General features: G+C 37.5%; 1 protein-coding gene across 3 annotated transcripts in view; it reads left to right on the forward strand.

Moving 5' to 3' along the window:
• Window positions 1-15,924, forward strand: part of CHIC2 (cysteine rich hydrophobic domain 2) — a 59,825-nt gene that overhangs the window by 20,647 nt on the left and 23,254 nt on the right. Inside the window, exon 4 of one of the 3 annotated variants that reach the window (XM_055111560.2) lies at window positions 15,320-15,604. The exons of the other annotated variants lie outside the window; for them this stretch is intronic. Coding sequence (XP_054967535.2) covers window positions 15,320-15,523 — 204 coding nt within the window. The 3' untranslated portion in view covers window positions 15,524-15,604. Of the gene's footprint in view, window positions 1-15,319; window positions 15,605-15,924 lie in introns of those variants that run through there. 3 annotated transcript variants of the gene reach the window in all.

Consider the following 15,924-nt stretch of genomic DNA (forward strand, 5'->3'; position numbering starts at 1 on the left):
GTATTTAAAAAAATAGAGACAGGGTTTCTTTTTTTTAATTATTATACTTTAAGATTTAGGGTACATGTGCACAACGTGCAGGTTAGTTACATACGTATACATGTGCCATGTTGGTGTGCTGCACCCATTAACTCGTCATTTAACATTAGGTATATCTCCTAATGCTATCCCTCCCCCCTCCCCCCACCCCACAACAGTCCCAGGTGTGTGGTGTTCCCCTTCCTGTGTCCATGTGTTCTCATTGTTCAATTCCCACCTATGAGTGAGAATATGCGGTGTTTGGTTTTTTGTCCTTGCGATAGTTTGCTGAGAATGATGGTTTCCAGCTTCATCCATGTCCTTACAGAGGACATGAACTCATCCTTTTTTACGGCTGCATAGTATTCCATGGTGTATATGTACCACATTTTCTTAATCCAGTCTACCATTGTTGGACATTTGGGTTGGTTCCGAGTCTTTGCTATTGTGAATAGTGCTGCAATAACCATACGTGTGCATGTGTCTTTATAGCAGCATGATTTATAATCCTTTGGGTATATACCCAGTAATGGGATGGCTGGGTCAAACGGTATTTCAAGTTCTAGATCCCTGAGGAATCGCCACACTGACTTCCACAATGATTGAACTGGTTTATAGTCCCACCAACAGTGTAAAAGTGTTCCTATTTCTCCACATCCTCTCCAGCACCTGTTGTTTCCTGACTTTTTAATGATCGCCATTCTAACTGGTGTGAGATGGTATCTCATTGTGGTTTTGATTTGCATTTCTCTAATGGCCAGTGATGATGAGCATTTTTTCATGTGTTTTTTGGCTGCATAAATGTCTTCTTTTGAGAAGTGTCTGTTCATATCCTTTGCCCACTTTTTGATGGGGTTGTTTGCTTTTTCTTGTAAATTTGTTTGAGTTCATTGTAGATTCTGGATATTAGCCCTTTGTCAGATGAGTAGATTGCAAAAATTTTCTCCCATTCTGTAGGTTGCCTCTTCACTCTGATGGTAGTTTCTTTTGCTGTTCAGAAGCTCTTTAGTTTAATTAGATCCCATTTGTCAGTTTTGACTTTTGTTGCGATTGCTTTTGGTGTTTTAGACATGAAGTCCTTGCCCATGCCTATGTCCTGAATGGTAATGCCTAGGTTTTCTTCTAGGATTTTTATGGTTTTAGGTCTAACATGTAAGTCTTTAATCCATCTTGAATCAATTTTTGTATAAGGTGTGAGGAAGGGATCCAGTTTCAGCTTTCTACATATGGCTAGCCAGTTTTCCCAGCACCCTTTATTAAATAGGGAATCCTTTCCCCATTTCTTGTTTTTGTCAGGTTTGTCAAAGATCAGATAGTTGTAGATATGTGGCATTTTTTCTGAGGGCTCTGTTCTGTTCCATTGGTCTATATCTCTGTTTTGGTACCAGTACCATGCTGTTTTGGTTACTGTATCCTTGTAGTATAGTTTGAAGTCAGGTAGCGTGATGCCTCCAGCTTTGTTCTTTTGGCTTAGGATTGACTTGGCGATGTGGGCTCTTTTTTGGTTCCATATGAACTTTAAAGTAGTTTTTTCCAATTCTGTGAAGAAAGTCGTTGGTAGCTTGATGGGGATGGCATTGAATCTATAAATTACCATGGGCAGTGTGTCCATTTTCACAATATTGATTCTTGCTATCCATGAGCATGGAATGTTCTTCCATTTGTTCGTATCCTTTTTTATTTCATTGAGCAGTGGTTTGTAGTTCTCCTTGAAGAGGTCCTTCACATCCCTTGTAAGTTGGATTCCTAGGTATTTTATTCTCTTTGAAGCAATTGTGAATGGGAGTTCACTCATGATTTGGCTCTCTGTTTGTCTGTTATTGGTGTATAAGAATGCTTGTGATTTTTGCACCTTGATTTTGTATCCTGAGACTTTGCTGAAGTTGCTTATCAGCTTAAGGAGATTTTCGGCTGAGACGATGGGGTTTTCTAGATATACAATCATGTCATCTGCAAACAGGGACAATTTGACTTCCTCTTTTCCTAATTGAATGCCCTTTATTTCCTTCTCCTGCCTGATTACCCTGGCCAGAACTTCCAACACTATGTTGAATATGCGTGGTGAGAGAGGGCATCCCTGTCTTGTGCCAGTTTTCAAAGGGAATGCTTCCAGTTTTTGCCCATTCAGTATGATATTGGCTGTGGGTTTGTCATAGATAGCTCTTATTATTTTGAGATATGTCCCATCAATACCTAATTTATTGAGAGTTTTTAGCATGAAGGGTTGTTGAATTTTGTCAAAGGCCTTTTCTGCATCTATTGAGATAATCATGTGGTTTTTGTCTTTGGTTCTGTTTATATGCTGGATTACGTTTATTGATTTTCGTATGTTGAACCAGCCTTGCATCCCAGGGATGAAGCCCACTTGATCATGGTGGATAAGCTTTTTGATGTGTTGCTGGATTTGGTTTGCCAGTATTTTATTGAGCATTTTTGCATCAATGTTCATCAAGGATATTGGTCTAAAATTCTCTTTTTTGGTTGTGTCTCTGCCCGGCTTTGGTATCAGGATGATGCTGGCCTCATAAAATGAGTTAGGGAGGATTCCTTGTTTTTCTGTTGATTGGAATAATTTCAGAAGGAATGGTACCAGTTCCTCCTTGTACCTCTGGTAGAATTCGGCTGTGAATCCATCTGGTCCTGGACTTTTTTTGATTGTTAAGCTACTAATTATTGCCTCAATTTCAGAGCCTGTTATTGGTCTATTCAGGCATTCAACTTCTTCCTGGTTTAGTCTTGGGAGAGTGTATGTGTCGAGGAATTTATCCATTTCTTCTGGATTTTGTAGTTTAGTTGCGTAGAGGTGTTTACAGTATTCTCTGATGGTAGTTTGTATTTCTGTGGGATCGGTGATGATATCCCCTTTATCATTTTTTATTGTGTCTATTTGATTCTTCTCTCTTTTCTTCTTTATTAGTCTTGCTAGCGGTCTATCAATTTTGTTGATCTTTTCAAAAAACCAGCTCCTGGATTCATTGATTTTTTTGAAGGGTTTTTTGTGTCTCTATTTCCTTCAGTTCTGCTCTTATCTTAGTTATTTCTTGCCTTCTGCTAGCTTTTGAATGTGTTTTGCTCTTGCTTCTCTAGTTCTTTTAATTGTGATGTTAGGGTGTCAATTTTAGATCTTTCCTGCTTTCTCTTGTGGGTATTTAGTGCTATAAATTTCCCTCTACACACTGCTTTGAATGTGTCCCAGAGATTCTGGTATGTTGTGTCTTTGTTCTCATTGGTTTCAAAGAACATCTTTATTTCTGCCTTCATTTCATTATGTACCCAGTAGTCATTCAGGAGCAGGTTGTTCAGTTTCCATGTAGTTGAGCAGTTTTGAGTGAGTTTCTTAATCCTGAGTTCTAGTTTGATTGCACTGTGGTCTGAGAGACTGTTATAATTTCTGTTATTTTACATTTGCTGAGGAGTGCTTTACTGCCAACTATGTGGTCAATTTTGGAATAGGTGTGGTGTGGTGCTGAAAGGAATGTATATTCTGTTGATTTGGGGTGGAGAGTTCTGTAGATGTCTATTAGGTCTGCTTGGTGCAGAGCTGCGTTCAATTCCTGGATATCCTTGTTAACTTTCTGTCTTGTTGATCTGTCTAATGTTGACAGTGGGGTGTTAAAGTCTCCCATTATTGTGTGGGAGTGTAAGTCTCTTTGTAGGTCACTCAGGACTTGCTTTATGAATCTGGGTGCTCCTGTATTGGGTGCATGTGTATTTAGGATAGTTAGTTCTTCTTGTTGCATTGATCCCTTTACCATTATGTAATGGCCTTCTTTGTCTCTTTTGATCTTTGTTGGTTTAAAGTCTGTTTTATCCGAGACTAGGATTGCAACCCCTGCCTTTTTTTGTTTTCCATTTGCTTAGTAGATCTTCCTCCATCCCTTTATTTTGAGCCTATATGTGTCTCTGCACGTGAGATGTGTTTCCTGAATACAGCACACTGATGGGTCTTGACTCTTCATCCAGTTTGCCAGTCTGTGCCTTTTAATTGGAGCATTTAGCCCATTTACATTTAAGGTTAGTATTGTTATGTGTGAATTTGATCCTGTCATTATGATGTTAGCTGGTTATTTTGCTCGTTAGTTGATGCAGTTTCTTCCTAGCTTTGATGGTCTTTACAATTTGGCATGATTTTGCAGTGGCTGGTACCAGTTGTTCCTTTCCATGTTTAGTGCTTCCTTCAGGAGCTCTTTTAGGGCAGGCCTGGTGCTGACAGAATCTCTCAGCATTTGCTTGTCTGTAAAGTATTTTATTTCTCCTTCACTTATGAAGCTTAGTTTGGCTGGATATGAAATTGTGGGTTGAAAATTCTTTTCTTTAAGAATGTTGAATATTGGCCCCCACTCTCTTCTGGCTTGTAGAGTTTCTTCCAAGTGATCAACTGTTTCTTTTTTTTTTTTTTTTGAGATGGAGTCTCACTCTGTTGCCCAGGCTGGAGTGCAGTGGCATGATCTCTGCTCACTGCAAGCTCCACCTCCCGGGTTCACGCCATTCTCCTGTGTCAGCCTCCCGAGTAGCTGGGACTGTAGGTGCCCACCACCACACCTGGCTAAGTTTTTGTATTTTTAGTAGAGACAGGTTTTCACTGTGTTAGCCAGGATGGTCTCAATCTCCTGACCTCGTGATCCATCCGCCTCGGCCTCCCAAAGTGCTGGGATTACAGGCGTGAGCCACCGCACCCGGCCGAGGCAGGGTTTCTCTGCCCAGGGTGGTCTCAAACTTCTGGACTCGAGCAGTCTGCCCTCCTTGGCCTCTCTAAGTGCTGGGATTACAGGTGTGAGCCACTGCACCCAGCCAAAAATGAAATTTTGTTAAGTTGAAAATGAATGAACAGTTTTATGTGGCTACATTTTGACAACCAATAAGAGTAGGAAGTATGGATGATCAAATTCTTTGTCCCTTGATTTCTGTTATAAAATAAAAGATATATTCCTACTAAAAATTTTTAAACTGGTACATTCTATTGATAGGAAGGAGTTAGTGCCTTTGTAATAGAATGACTTATGATATTTACTTCAATATTTCTAATATTCCTTTTTTCTAAAAATGGTTCTTTTTTTTTCATCATTCTCACCAGATTACCTTTGCACTACAGAACATTTTTTCGTCTCTGCATCCACAGTTGATTTTGTCGCTCTTGTAGTTTGGATCCCCTCACTCCCTTCTGCTATGTGGGCATTTCCATTGTTTCAATGCCTGCTATGTCTCTCTTGGTTGGGAATTGCCATCATGTAACCCAGAAAATCCTAAGAGTTTTAATACTGTAGATACCTTTGAGATCTGGCTTGTTTGTTTGTGTTGGTTTTATTTTGATACCCTTTTTTTAAACCTTTAAATGAGTAACAAGATGTTGCAGTGTGTACAGTGTATTTAGAAAACAAAGGTAAATGAGTTAAACTTTGCATTCATATCAACTTGAGATCCTTTTTGAAATGCCTTCATTAAATTCCTTCTTACGTGAGATGTAAGATTGACTTTTTAAGCTAGTTTAATCTGTAGTTTCTGAAAGTACATTTCATTTAGCATTGTACTGTTCAGTCTTAAGTTCTCTCTTTGTATTTTATATGACTAGATGGAATATTTATTTGATGCATTTAATTTTATATGGAGTACTATCTAGGGAGCATAAACAAACATGACTTGCTTTTTAAAAAAGCCATACATATCTGTCCTTGGGTGTAAACTATTACATAACCATGGTAAGAGTGACACTTCATGCATGTGTGAAGGATATTACCGGCCCTGGAGAAAGAGGTGCTTTGTAAGATGGAGGCAAAATAATTTGGATTTTTTTTTCCTTTTTTTTTTTTTTAAATTATACTTTAAGTTCTGGGGTACATGTGCAGAATGTGCAGGTGTGTTACATAGGTATACACGTGCCATGGTGGTTTGCTGCACACATCAGCCCATCATCTACATTAGGCATTTCTCCTAATGCTATCCCTCCCCTAGCCCCCAACCCCTTACAGGTCCCAGTGTGTGATGTTCCCCTCTAGAGCAGGGATTTTTAACGTTTTATTTGCCATAAATCCTTTTGATGGTTTAGGGAAGCCTGTGAATGCTTTCTTAGATGCTTTATGTATATTTAAAAATATTTAATGTATTCTAAATGCATAAGGTAAAATACATGGATTACAAAGGAAACCAATTATATAAAATATAGTTATCAAAATTTTAGAAAACTTTAATGTGGTTTATAAATATGTTTATTAATGCATACAAAATGAGATAGCAACAAATCCATGATAATAATGATATGATAGGAAGAATCTGTGATTTCTTTAAGTGATGAAGGTGCAGGTCCTGTTCAGTCTATTGCAGTTAGTTGCATACATTCATAACCTAAGGAAATGTAATACATTTCAGTTAGTGGTTAAAAAGATGTATTTTCATTTCACTCACTTTCACAGATCCCAGAATTCTGTCTAGGTACTGTATGTTAAGAACCCTCAATCGAGAGGCATGAGTATAAAAAATTGCCAGCCTGTGAACTTCTGTTTTCTTTCTTGTGATGTGAAATCCTCTTATGTGGTTAGAATGGTCTCAGACTCTAAGACAAATCAGGACCAAAGGCATACTTGATATGCAGCTCAGTGCTTTTACTTTCTTCACATTATTCACTGATTTGGAAAACTGCAGTTCTGTCTTGCCTTCAAAATCCATCCCCTCACGAGGTCAGGAGATCGAGACCATCCTGGCCAACATGGTGAAACCCCATCTCTACTAAAAATATAAAAATTAGCTGGCATGGTGGCACGTGCCTGTAATCCCAGCTACTTGGGAGGCTGAGGCAGAAGAATCGCTTGAACCAGGGAGTTGGAGGTTCTGTCTCAAAAAAAAAAAAAAAATCTATCCCCAACTTAGTGCCCTCTTTTTATGACCTGATATTATTCCCAAGACCTTGTTTTTATTCTGTTCTATTATTATTATTATTATTATTATTATTATTATTATTATTGAGACGGTGTTTTACTCTTGTCATCCAGGCTGGAGTGCAATGGCACGATCTCTACTCACAGCAACCTCCTCCTCCCACGTTCAAGCAATTCTCCTGCCTCAGCCTCCTGAGTAGCTGGGATTACAGGCACCTGCAGCCACACCCAGCTAATTTTTTTTTTTTTTTTTGAGACAGAGTTTCACTTTTATCACCCAGGCTGGAGTGCAGTGGTGTGGTCTCTCAGCTCATCACAACCTACACCTCCCCGGTTCAAGTGATTCTCCTGCCTCAGCCTCCGGAGTAGCTGGAATTACAGGCTCCTGACACTATGCCCAGCTAATTTTTGTATTTTTAGTAGAGACGGGGTTTCACCATGTTTGCCAGGCTGGTCTTGAACTCCTGACCTCAGGTGATCTGCCCGCTTTGGCCTCCCAAAGTGCTGAGATTCAGGTGTGAGCCACCGTGCTCGGCTAATTTTTATATTTTTGGTAGAGACGGGGTTTCACCATTTTGGCCAGGCTGATCTTGAGCTCCTGACCTCTGGTGATCTGCCTGCCTCGGCCTCCCAAAGTGCTGGGATTACAGGCGTGAGCCACTGCGCCCAGCATGTTCTGTTATTTTGATTATTTTTTAGACCTTCCAAATTGCCTTTTTTCTTAACTACCTTTGCCTATTTTTGAAAATTGTTTTTTAATATACAGTAAAATTTTTGTAAACAGTTCTGTGATTTTTGATAAACGCATAGAGTTTTGTAACCACCACCAGAATCAAGATACATAACAGTTTTCCATAAAAAACTTAACTTGTGCTGTAGTAAGTTTTTTACTTACTACCTCTGTAGTTGAACCCTCGTCAACTCTTAAACCCTGGCAACCAGTGATCTGTTGTCTATCCCTACAATACTGTCTTTTCTAGAATATTATATAAATGGAGTAAAATAGTGTATATAACTTTTTGAGTCTGGCTTCTTTCATGTAGCTTAGTGCATTTGAGATTCATCTATTTTCTTTTATGTATTAATAGTTTATTCTTTTTTATTGTTGAGTAGTATTCCATTGTATGGATGTATCACAGTTTGTTTATCCATTTATCAGTTGAAGACACTGAGTTTCCAGTTTTTGAATAAAGCTTGCCATAAACATTCACATGCATGTTTTTGTGTGAACACAAGTTTTCATTTTTAGGAAGGGGATTGCCGGGTTATATGGTAAGTGAATGTTTAATTTATAAAAAATCTCCAAACTGTTTTCCAAAGTGGGTGAACCATTTTGCATTCCAGCCAGCAATGCATGAGAGATCCAATTGCTTAGCATCCTTGCAGGACTTGATATGATTAGTTATAGAAATTATAGTCATTCTAAAAGATACATAGTAGCATCTCATTGTGGTTTTAATTTGCATTACCCTCATGAGTAATGATATTGAGCACCTTTTCATGTGCTTATTTGCCATTTGTACCTCTTTGTTAAAGTGTTCATTGAAATATTTTGCCTATTTAAAAATTGTTATTTCTTATTGAGTTTTGAGAGTTCTTCATATAATTCTGAAAATAAGTCCCCTGGCAGATATGTGCTAATATATATTTGCAGTCTGTAGCTGTCTTTTCATTCTCCAACAATGTCTTCGGCAGAACAAAAGCTTTTGCTTTTGATGAATTCATCGCTTGAAAAAAAAATAGATTGTACTTTTGTGCTGTATCTAAGAATTTGCCTAAACCAAGGTCATGAAAATTTTCTCCTGTGATCTCTTTACTTTTAGGTGTGTGACCCATTTTGACTCAGGTTTTTATATGAGTGTGAGGTATGGGTGAAATTTTTTTTTTTTGCATATCACTTTCTAGGTTTTCCAGTACCATTTGTTGAGAAGACTATCCTTTTTCCCTTGAATTGCCATTGTACATTGTCAAAAATCAGTCAACAATACCTGTGTAGGTCTCTTTCCATACTCTATTCTGTTCTATTGATCTGTATGTCTATCTTGATTAAATATCATAATGTCTAGTTTACTGTAGCTTTTTTTTCTTTTTTAATTAAAAAGGAGACAGGGTCTTGCTGTGTTGCCCAGGTTGGTCTCAAACTCCTGGGCTCAAGCGATTCTCTCATCTCGGCCTCCCAAAGTGCTGGAATTACAGATGTGAGCCACTGCGTCCAGCCTACTGTAGCTTTATAGTAAGTTTTGAAATCAGGTATATTGAGCCTTTCAATTTTTTTCTTATTTTTCAAGATTGTTTTGGCTGTTCTAATTTCTTTACCTTTCTTTATAAATTTTAGAATTAGCTTGTCAAATATCTATAAGAAACACTGGTATTTGATTGGAATTACATTCAATTTACAGATGAATTGGAGAGAATTGACATCTTAACAATATTAAGTCCTCTAAACCAAGAACATGACATAGTCTCCATGTATTTAGGTCTTTGACTTTTTTTTTGTTAGAGCTTTGTAGTTTTTTGCGTAGCATATAGATTATGCTCATGTTTTATTAGCTTTATACATAAGTATTTCTTTGGGTTTGCGCTATTGTAAATGGTATTGTTTTTTAAATTTTGATTTCCAGTTGTTCACTGCTAGTACATAAAATACAGTTGATTTTTGCATATTAACGTCATGTCCTTCAACCTTGCCAAGTTCACTTATTAAATTCCAGGAACTTTTTTGTAGATTCCTTGGGATTTTCTACAGAGATAACTATGTTGTCAGAAAATAATGACAGTTTTATTCCCAATCTGTGTACTTTTTCTTTTCCTTCTCTTTTTCACAGTGTAGGAGTTCTAATAAAATGCTGAATAGGAGTGATGAGAGCAAACTCCTTGCTTTATTCTTGATTTTCTGTGTTGTTTTTCTGTTTTCACTTCCATTGATTTTTTGTTTTTATTATTTCTTCTCCTTGCTTTGGATATAATTTACTTTTGTTTTTTAGTTTCTTAAGGTAGAAGTCATTGATTTGTCTTTTCTTTTTTTCTTATATAAGCATTTAATGCTCTTTCCCTCTAAAGCACTGTTTTGACTATATCCTACACATTTTTATATAGTATTTTTGTTTTCTTTTGGTTCAAAGTATTTGTGATTTTCTCTCTGAGTCATGGATTATCAAGAAGTTTGTTTAACCTCCAAATATTTGGAGATTTACCAGAAACTTTTCTGTTACTGATTTCTAGTTTAATTTTATTACTGTTAAAGCATATACTTGGTGTGATATCAGTTCTTTTAAATGTGTTTTATTTTACAGCCTTGAATACAGTGTATTTTGGTAATGGCATGTTCAAAACTTTTATTTATATTTTACTAGCTTTATTGAAGTGTCAGTGACATACAATAAACTACACATACTTAAAGTATATTATTTGATGAGTTTTGATACACTTTTGTGCATCAAGATAGTGAACATACTCATCATTTCCAGAAACTTCCCTGTGCAAGTGCTGATCTGCTTTCTGGCACTATAGATTAATTTGCATTTTCTAGAGTTTTATCTAAATGAAATCATACAATGTGCATTCTTTTTTGTCTTCTTGTTTTATTTTTTATTTATTTATTTTTGAGATAGGGTCTCATTCTGTCACTGAGGCTGGAGTTCAGTGGCATGATCATGGCTCACTACAGCCTTCCCAGACTTCCCAGGCTCCACTCATCCTCCTACCTCGGCCTCCCAAGTAGCTTGGGCCACAGGTGCGCATCACCACGCCTGGCTAATTTTTGTATTTTTGGTAGAGACAGGGTTTCATCTCTCAAACTCCTGAGCTCAAGCAGTCCACCCGCCTCAGCCTCCCAAAGTGCTGGGATTACAGGTGTGAGCCTCCGTGCTTGGCCGGCCCCTTTTTCTTTTACTTACTATGATTTTGAGATTCAACAATGTTGTTGCATCAGTAGTTCATTCCCTTTTATTGCTGAATAATGTTTATTATATGGATATGCCACATTTGTTTATCTATTTACCTGCTGATGGACATTTTGGTCTGTATAAATAAAGCTGCTGTGAATATTCTTGTTCAGGTCTTTTTGGGGACATACACTTTTTTTTTTTTGAGTAAAAATTCCTGAGTGGAATGCCTTGGTCATGTGTCATGTGTATGTTTAGCTTCCTTTCCTTTCTTTTTTTTTTTGTGGTTGTGGGACAATCCATGGAAATGCATTTAAGGAACTGAGAAACTGCCAAAAGTGGAGGTACTATTATTTTATGATCTCACGGTACTGTAGGATAGATTCTGTTCTGCTACATACTTGTCAACATTTAGTATAGTCTTTTAAAGAATTGGGGTATGTGTCCCCTCTAAATCTCATGTTGAAATGTAATCCCCAGTGTTGGAGATGGGGCCTCGTGGAAGGTGATTGGATCATGGGGGCAGATAACTTCACAGGTTGGTGCTGAGTTCTCTCAAGAGCTGGTTTTTTAAAAGTGTGTGGCACCTCCCCCAACCCCGTTGCTCCTGCTCTGCCATATGAGATGCCTGCTGCCTTTCATCTTCCACCATTATTATAAGCTCCCTGAGTACTCCCCAGAAGCTGAGCAGATGCCAGTGCCATGCTTCTTGTACAGCTTGTCCAATTAAACCTCTTCATTATAAATTATCTAGTCTCAGGAATTTCTTTATAGCAATGCAAGAACAGCCTAACGAGATTTTAGTACCACTGTCTTGATAACTGATAGAACTAGTAGACAGAAAATCCCTACAGATATCAGCCAACTTAACCCAATTGACATTTATAAAACACTCTAACCAACAATAGGCAAAATACACATTCTTTTCAAGTACATACAGATCACTGAGATAGTTCTTATTCAAAGTAATTAAACAAGTCTTAATAAATTTAAAGGGATTCAAAACATACAAAGTGGGTTATCTGACCACAATAAAATTAAATTAAAAATCAGTAAATGAAAAATCGCTAGAAAATCCCCAAATATTTGAAAGCTAAATAAAATGCTTCTAAATAACTCATTGGTCAAAGAAATCAAAAGGGAAATTTAAAAGCAGAATGAATTAAACGAAGATTAAAGCACAAAATGTCGAAATTTGTGTCATACTACTAAAGCAGTGTTCAAGGAAGGAAATTTATACCACTGAAAGTCTACACTAGAAAGCCTCAAATCCATGACCTCTGTTTTCATCTTAAGAAATTAGAAAAACAAGAGCAAATTAAATCCAAAGTAAGGAGGGGGAAAAAATAATGGTCAGACTGAAACCTATGAAATATAAAGCATAAAATCAATAGAAATAATCAAACCTTTGAGAAGATCAATAAAATTAATAAATCTCTAGCCAGAGTGGGGAAAAGAGAAAGAAAGAGATAAATTAAGTTTCAGGAATGAAACAGGTGATGAGACTAAGAGGTTTTAAAGATAGTAAAAGAATGATTAATGAATACTATAAACTCTATGCCTGTAATTCAACACCTTAAAGTGGACAAATTCCTTGAAAAACAAAAACTGTAAAGCTTAACCAAGATAAAATAGATGACTTGAAAAGTCCCATATCAATTAAGTAAATTGAATTTGTAATTTAAAAACTTCCAACAAAGAAAATTCCAGGCCCAGATGCCTTTACTGGTGTATTCTTACAAAATTTAAGGAAGAAGTAATGCCTGTTCTACACAAACTCTTCTAGAAAATCAAGAGAAAAGAACCCTTCCCAGCTCACTTTATGAGGCCATCGTTACCCTGAGGCCAAAACCAGACAGAGATATTCTAAAAGAAAAGTCTACAGAAAAATGTTCCTCATGAACATAGATATAAAACTTCTAAACAGACGTTTAGCCTATCAAGTCCAACAAAAACATGAAAAGAAAAACACACATGGCCAAGTACATTGTCCTTCCCAGGAAGGTAAGTAAGGTTGGTTTAACATCCAAAAATGCAATGAATGTAACTCAACATATTTCTAAACTAAAAAGAAAAACCACACAACAATCTCTAAAGTGGCAGAAAAAGCATTTGACAAAATCCAGCATGTATACTTGATTAACACTCTCACAGCCTAATAGAATAAAACTTCCTCAAGCTGATAAAGGACATCTACAAAAACCCTACAGTTAACATGACACTTAATAATGAAGGTCTGAATGCATTTCTTCTAAGATCAAGAACAAGCCAAGAGTATGTTCTCACTACTACTAATCAATGTTATTCTGGAGATTCTAGCCAGGGCAGTAAGGCAAGAAAAAGCAACAAGTATAGTAATAATACTGTCTTGATGGGCAGATGACATGTTTGTCTATGAAGAAAATTCAATAGAATCTTTAAAGAAACTCTTGAAACTAACAGGTGAGTTTAGCAAAGCTATACCCTATCAACAAAAAATAAAAAATTAAAATGAAAAACAATTTTAAAATAGCATAAAAATGCTAGGTACTTACAGAGAAAGCTGAAAAAAAATATATAAGACACACTAAAATCTACAAAATACCACTTAGAAAGAAACTTAAAAGACTTAAGTAAATGGGAGAAAATATTGGTTCATGTGTCAGAAGAGGAAATACTTTTTTTTTTTTTTTTTTTTTTTGAGACAGAGTTTTGCTCTTGTTGCCCAGGCTGAACTGGATTGGTGTGATCTCAGCTCACCACAACCTCTGCCTCCCAGGTTCAAGCGATTCTCCTGCCTTAGCCTCCCGAGTAGCTGGAATTACAGGTGTGCACCACCACGCCTGGCTAATTTTGCATTTTTAGTAGAGATAGGGTTTCTCGATATTGGTCAGGCTGGTCTGGAACCCCCGACCTGAGGTGATCTGTCCACCTCAGCCTCCCAAAGTGTTGGGATTACAGGCATGAGCCACCGCGTCTGGCGAGGAAATACTTTTAAGTGGCCAATTTCTCCAAACTGATCCATAGATGTAGTGCAATCCAAACTAAATTCCCAGCAGGACTTTTTTTTTTTTTTTTTTTTTTAAGAAATTGACAGACTGATTCTAAAATTCATATGGAATACAGACAACCTACAAAAGCAAAACAACTCTGAAAAGGGAATACAAAGTTGGAGAACCAACACTACCCAATTTCAAGACATAATTATAAAGCTACAATACTCAAAGTAGTGTGGTACTTGCATCAAGATAGACAAACAGATAAACAGAAGAGACAGAGCCAAAAAATAGACCCCTTTATGAACTGATTTCCACCAAAGGTAGAAAGGCAATTCAGTAAAGAAAGAACAGTCTTTTAAAGAGATGTAATTGGTAAAATTAAATGCCTATATATTTTTTTAAAATCCTTCAATCTGTACATTAAACCGTATATTAATAGAAAGTTTAACTCAAAATGTAAAACCTAAACCTATAAAACTCTAGAAGAAAACATAGGAGAAAAATCCTTGTGACCTGGGCTTAGGAAGAATTACTAGGTATAACATTAGTAGCACAATCCCTAAAAGAACACCAGACAAATTGGACTCCATAAAAGTTAAAAATTTCCGTTTTTGAAAACTATTGGAGGATTTAAAGACAAACTACTGACTGGGAGAAATCTTTGCAAAGCAGATACTTTTGTCCAGAATATATAAAGAATTCTCAAAACTCAACAATAAGAAAACAATTCAAGAAACATTGAGCAAAAATTTAGAACAGACACCTCACCAAAAAAGATATGTAAATGAAAAATTAGCATTTTTTCAGATGCTCAACATCACTAACCATTAGGAAAAATGCAGATTAAAACCATAATGATAACATTACATACTTATTAGAAGGACTGAAATTAAAAAGACTGTGTTAGTCTGTTCTTGCATTGCTATAAGGAAATACCTGAGACTGGATAATTTATAATGAAGAGGTTTAATTGGCTCATGGTTCTACAGGTGGTACAAGAAGCATGGCACTGGCATCTGCTCAGCTTCTGGGGAGGACTCAGAGAGCTTATAATCATGGTGGATGATGAAAAGAAGCAGGCATCTCATATGGCAGAGCAGGAGCAAGGGGGTTGGGAGAGGTGCCACACACTTTTAAAAAACCGGATCTTGAGAGAACTCAGCACCAACCTGTGAAGTTATCTGCCCCCATGATCCAATCACCTTCCACGAGGCCCCACCTCCAACACTGGGGATTACATTTCAACATGAGATTTAGAGGGGACACATACCCAAACTCTTTAAAAGACTATACTAAATGTTGACAAGTATGTAGCAGAACAGAATCTATCCTACAGTAGTGTGAGATCATAAAATAATAGTACTTCTACTTTTGGCAGTTTCTCAGTTCCTTAAATGCATTTCTATGGATTGACTATAATTTTGGGTTTGTGTATTTATTCATGCAGCTTATGCTGTATGTATTTTGGCACTCTGTAATTAGGTATATAAATTTTCAGGATTTTTGTGATTGACCTCTTTATCATTATAAAATTGACCTGTATTTTTCTCTGAAATTTACTTTGAACGAGACTCCATCTGCAATCCCGGCACCTCGGGAGGCTGAGGCTGGCGGATCACTCGCAGTTGGGAGCTGGAGACCGGCCCGGCCAACACAGCGAAACCCCGTCTCCACCAAAAAAATACGAAAACCAGTCAGGCGTGGCGGCGTGCGCCTGCAATCGCAGGCACTCGGCAGGCTGAGGCAGGAGAATCAGGCAGGGAGGTTGCAGTGAGCCGAGATGGCAGCAGTACAGTCCAGCTTCGGCTTGGCATCAGAGGGAGACCGTGGGGAGAGGGAGACCGTGGGGAGAGGGAGACCGTAGAGGGAGAGGGAGGGGGAGGGGGAGGGGGAAGCGGAGGGGGAGGGGGAGGGGGGAGGGGAGGGGGAAGCGGAGGGGGAGGGAGAGGGGGGAGGGGGAGGGAGAGGGGGAAGGGGAGGGGGAGGGAGAGGATACACCAACTTCTTAACCTTGTTAGTTGTCTTATCTCCTTTATAAAAATGCTTTACTCTTTTAGATATGCTAACCAGAATTATGCCACTTTCTAAAAGTGGTCCCTATATGGATTTATTAAAAATATTGCATATTTTCATTTCCTTTGTGCTTTTATTTATATTTAAAATTATATCAGGAAA

This window comes from Pan paniscus, chromosome 3 (genome assembly GCF_029289425.2).
Source record: "Pan paniscus chromosome 3, NHGRI_mPanPan1-v2.0_pri, whole genome shotgun sequence".
Classification (NCBI taxonomy): Eukaryota; Metazoa; Chordata; class Mammalia; order Primates; family Hominidae; genus Pan; species Pan paniscus.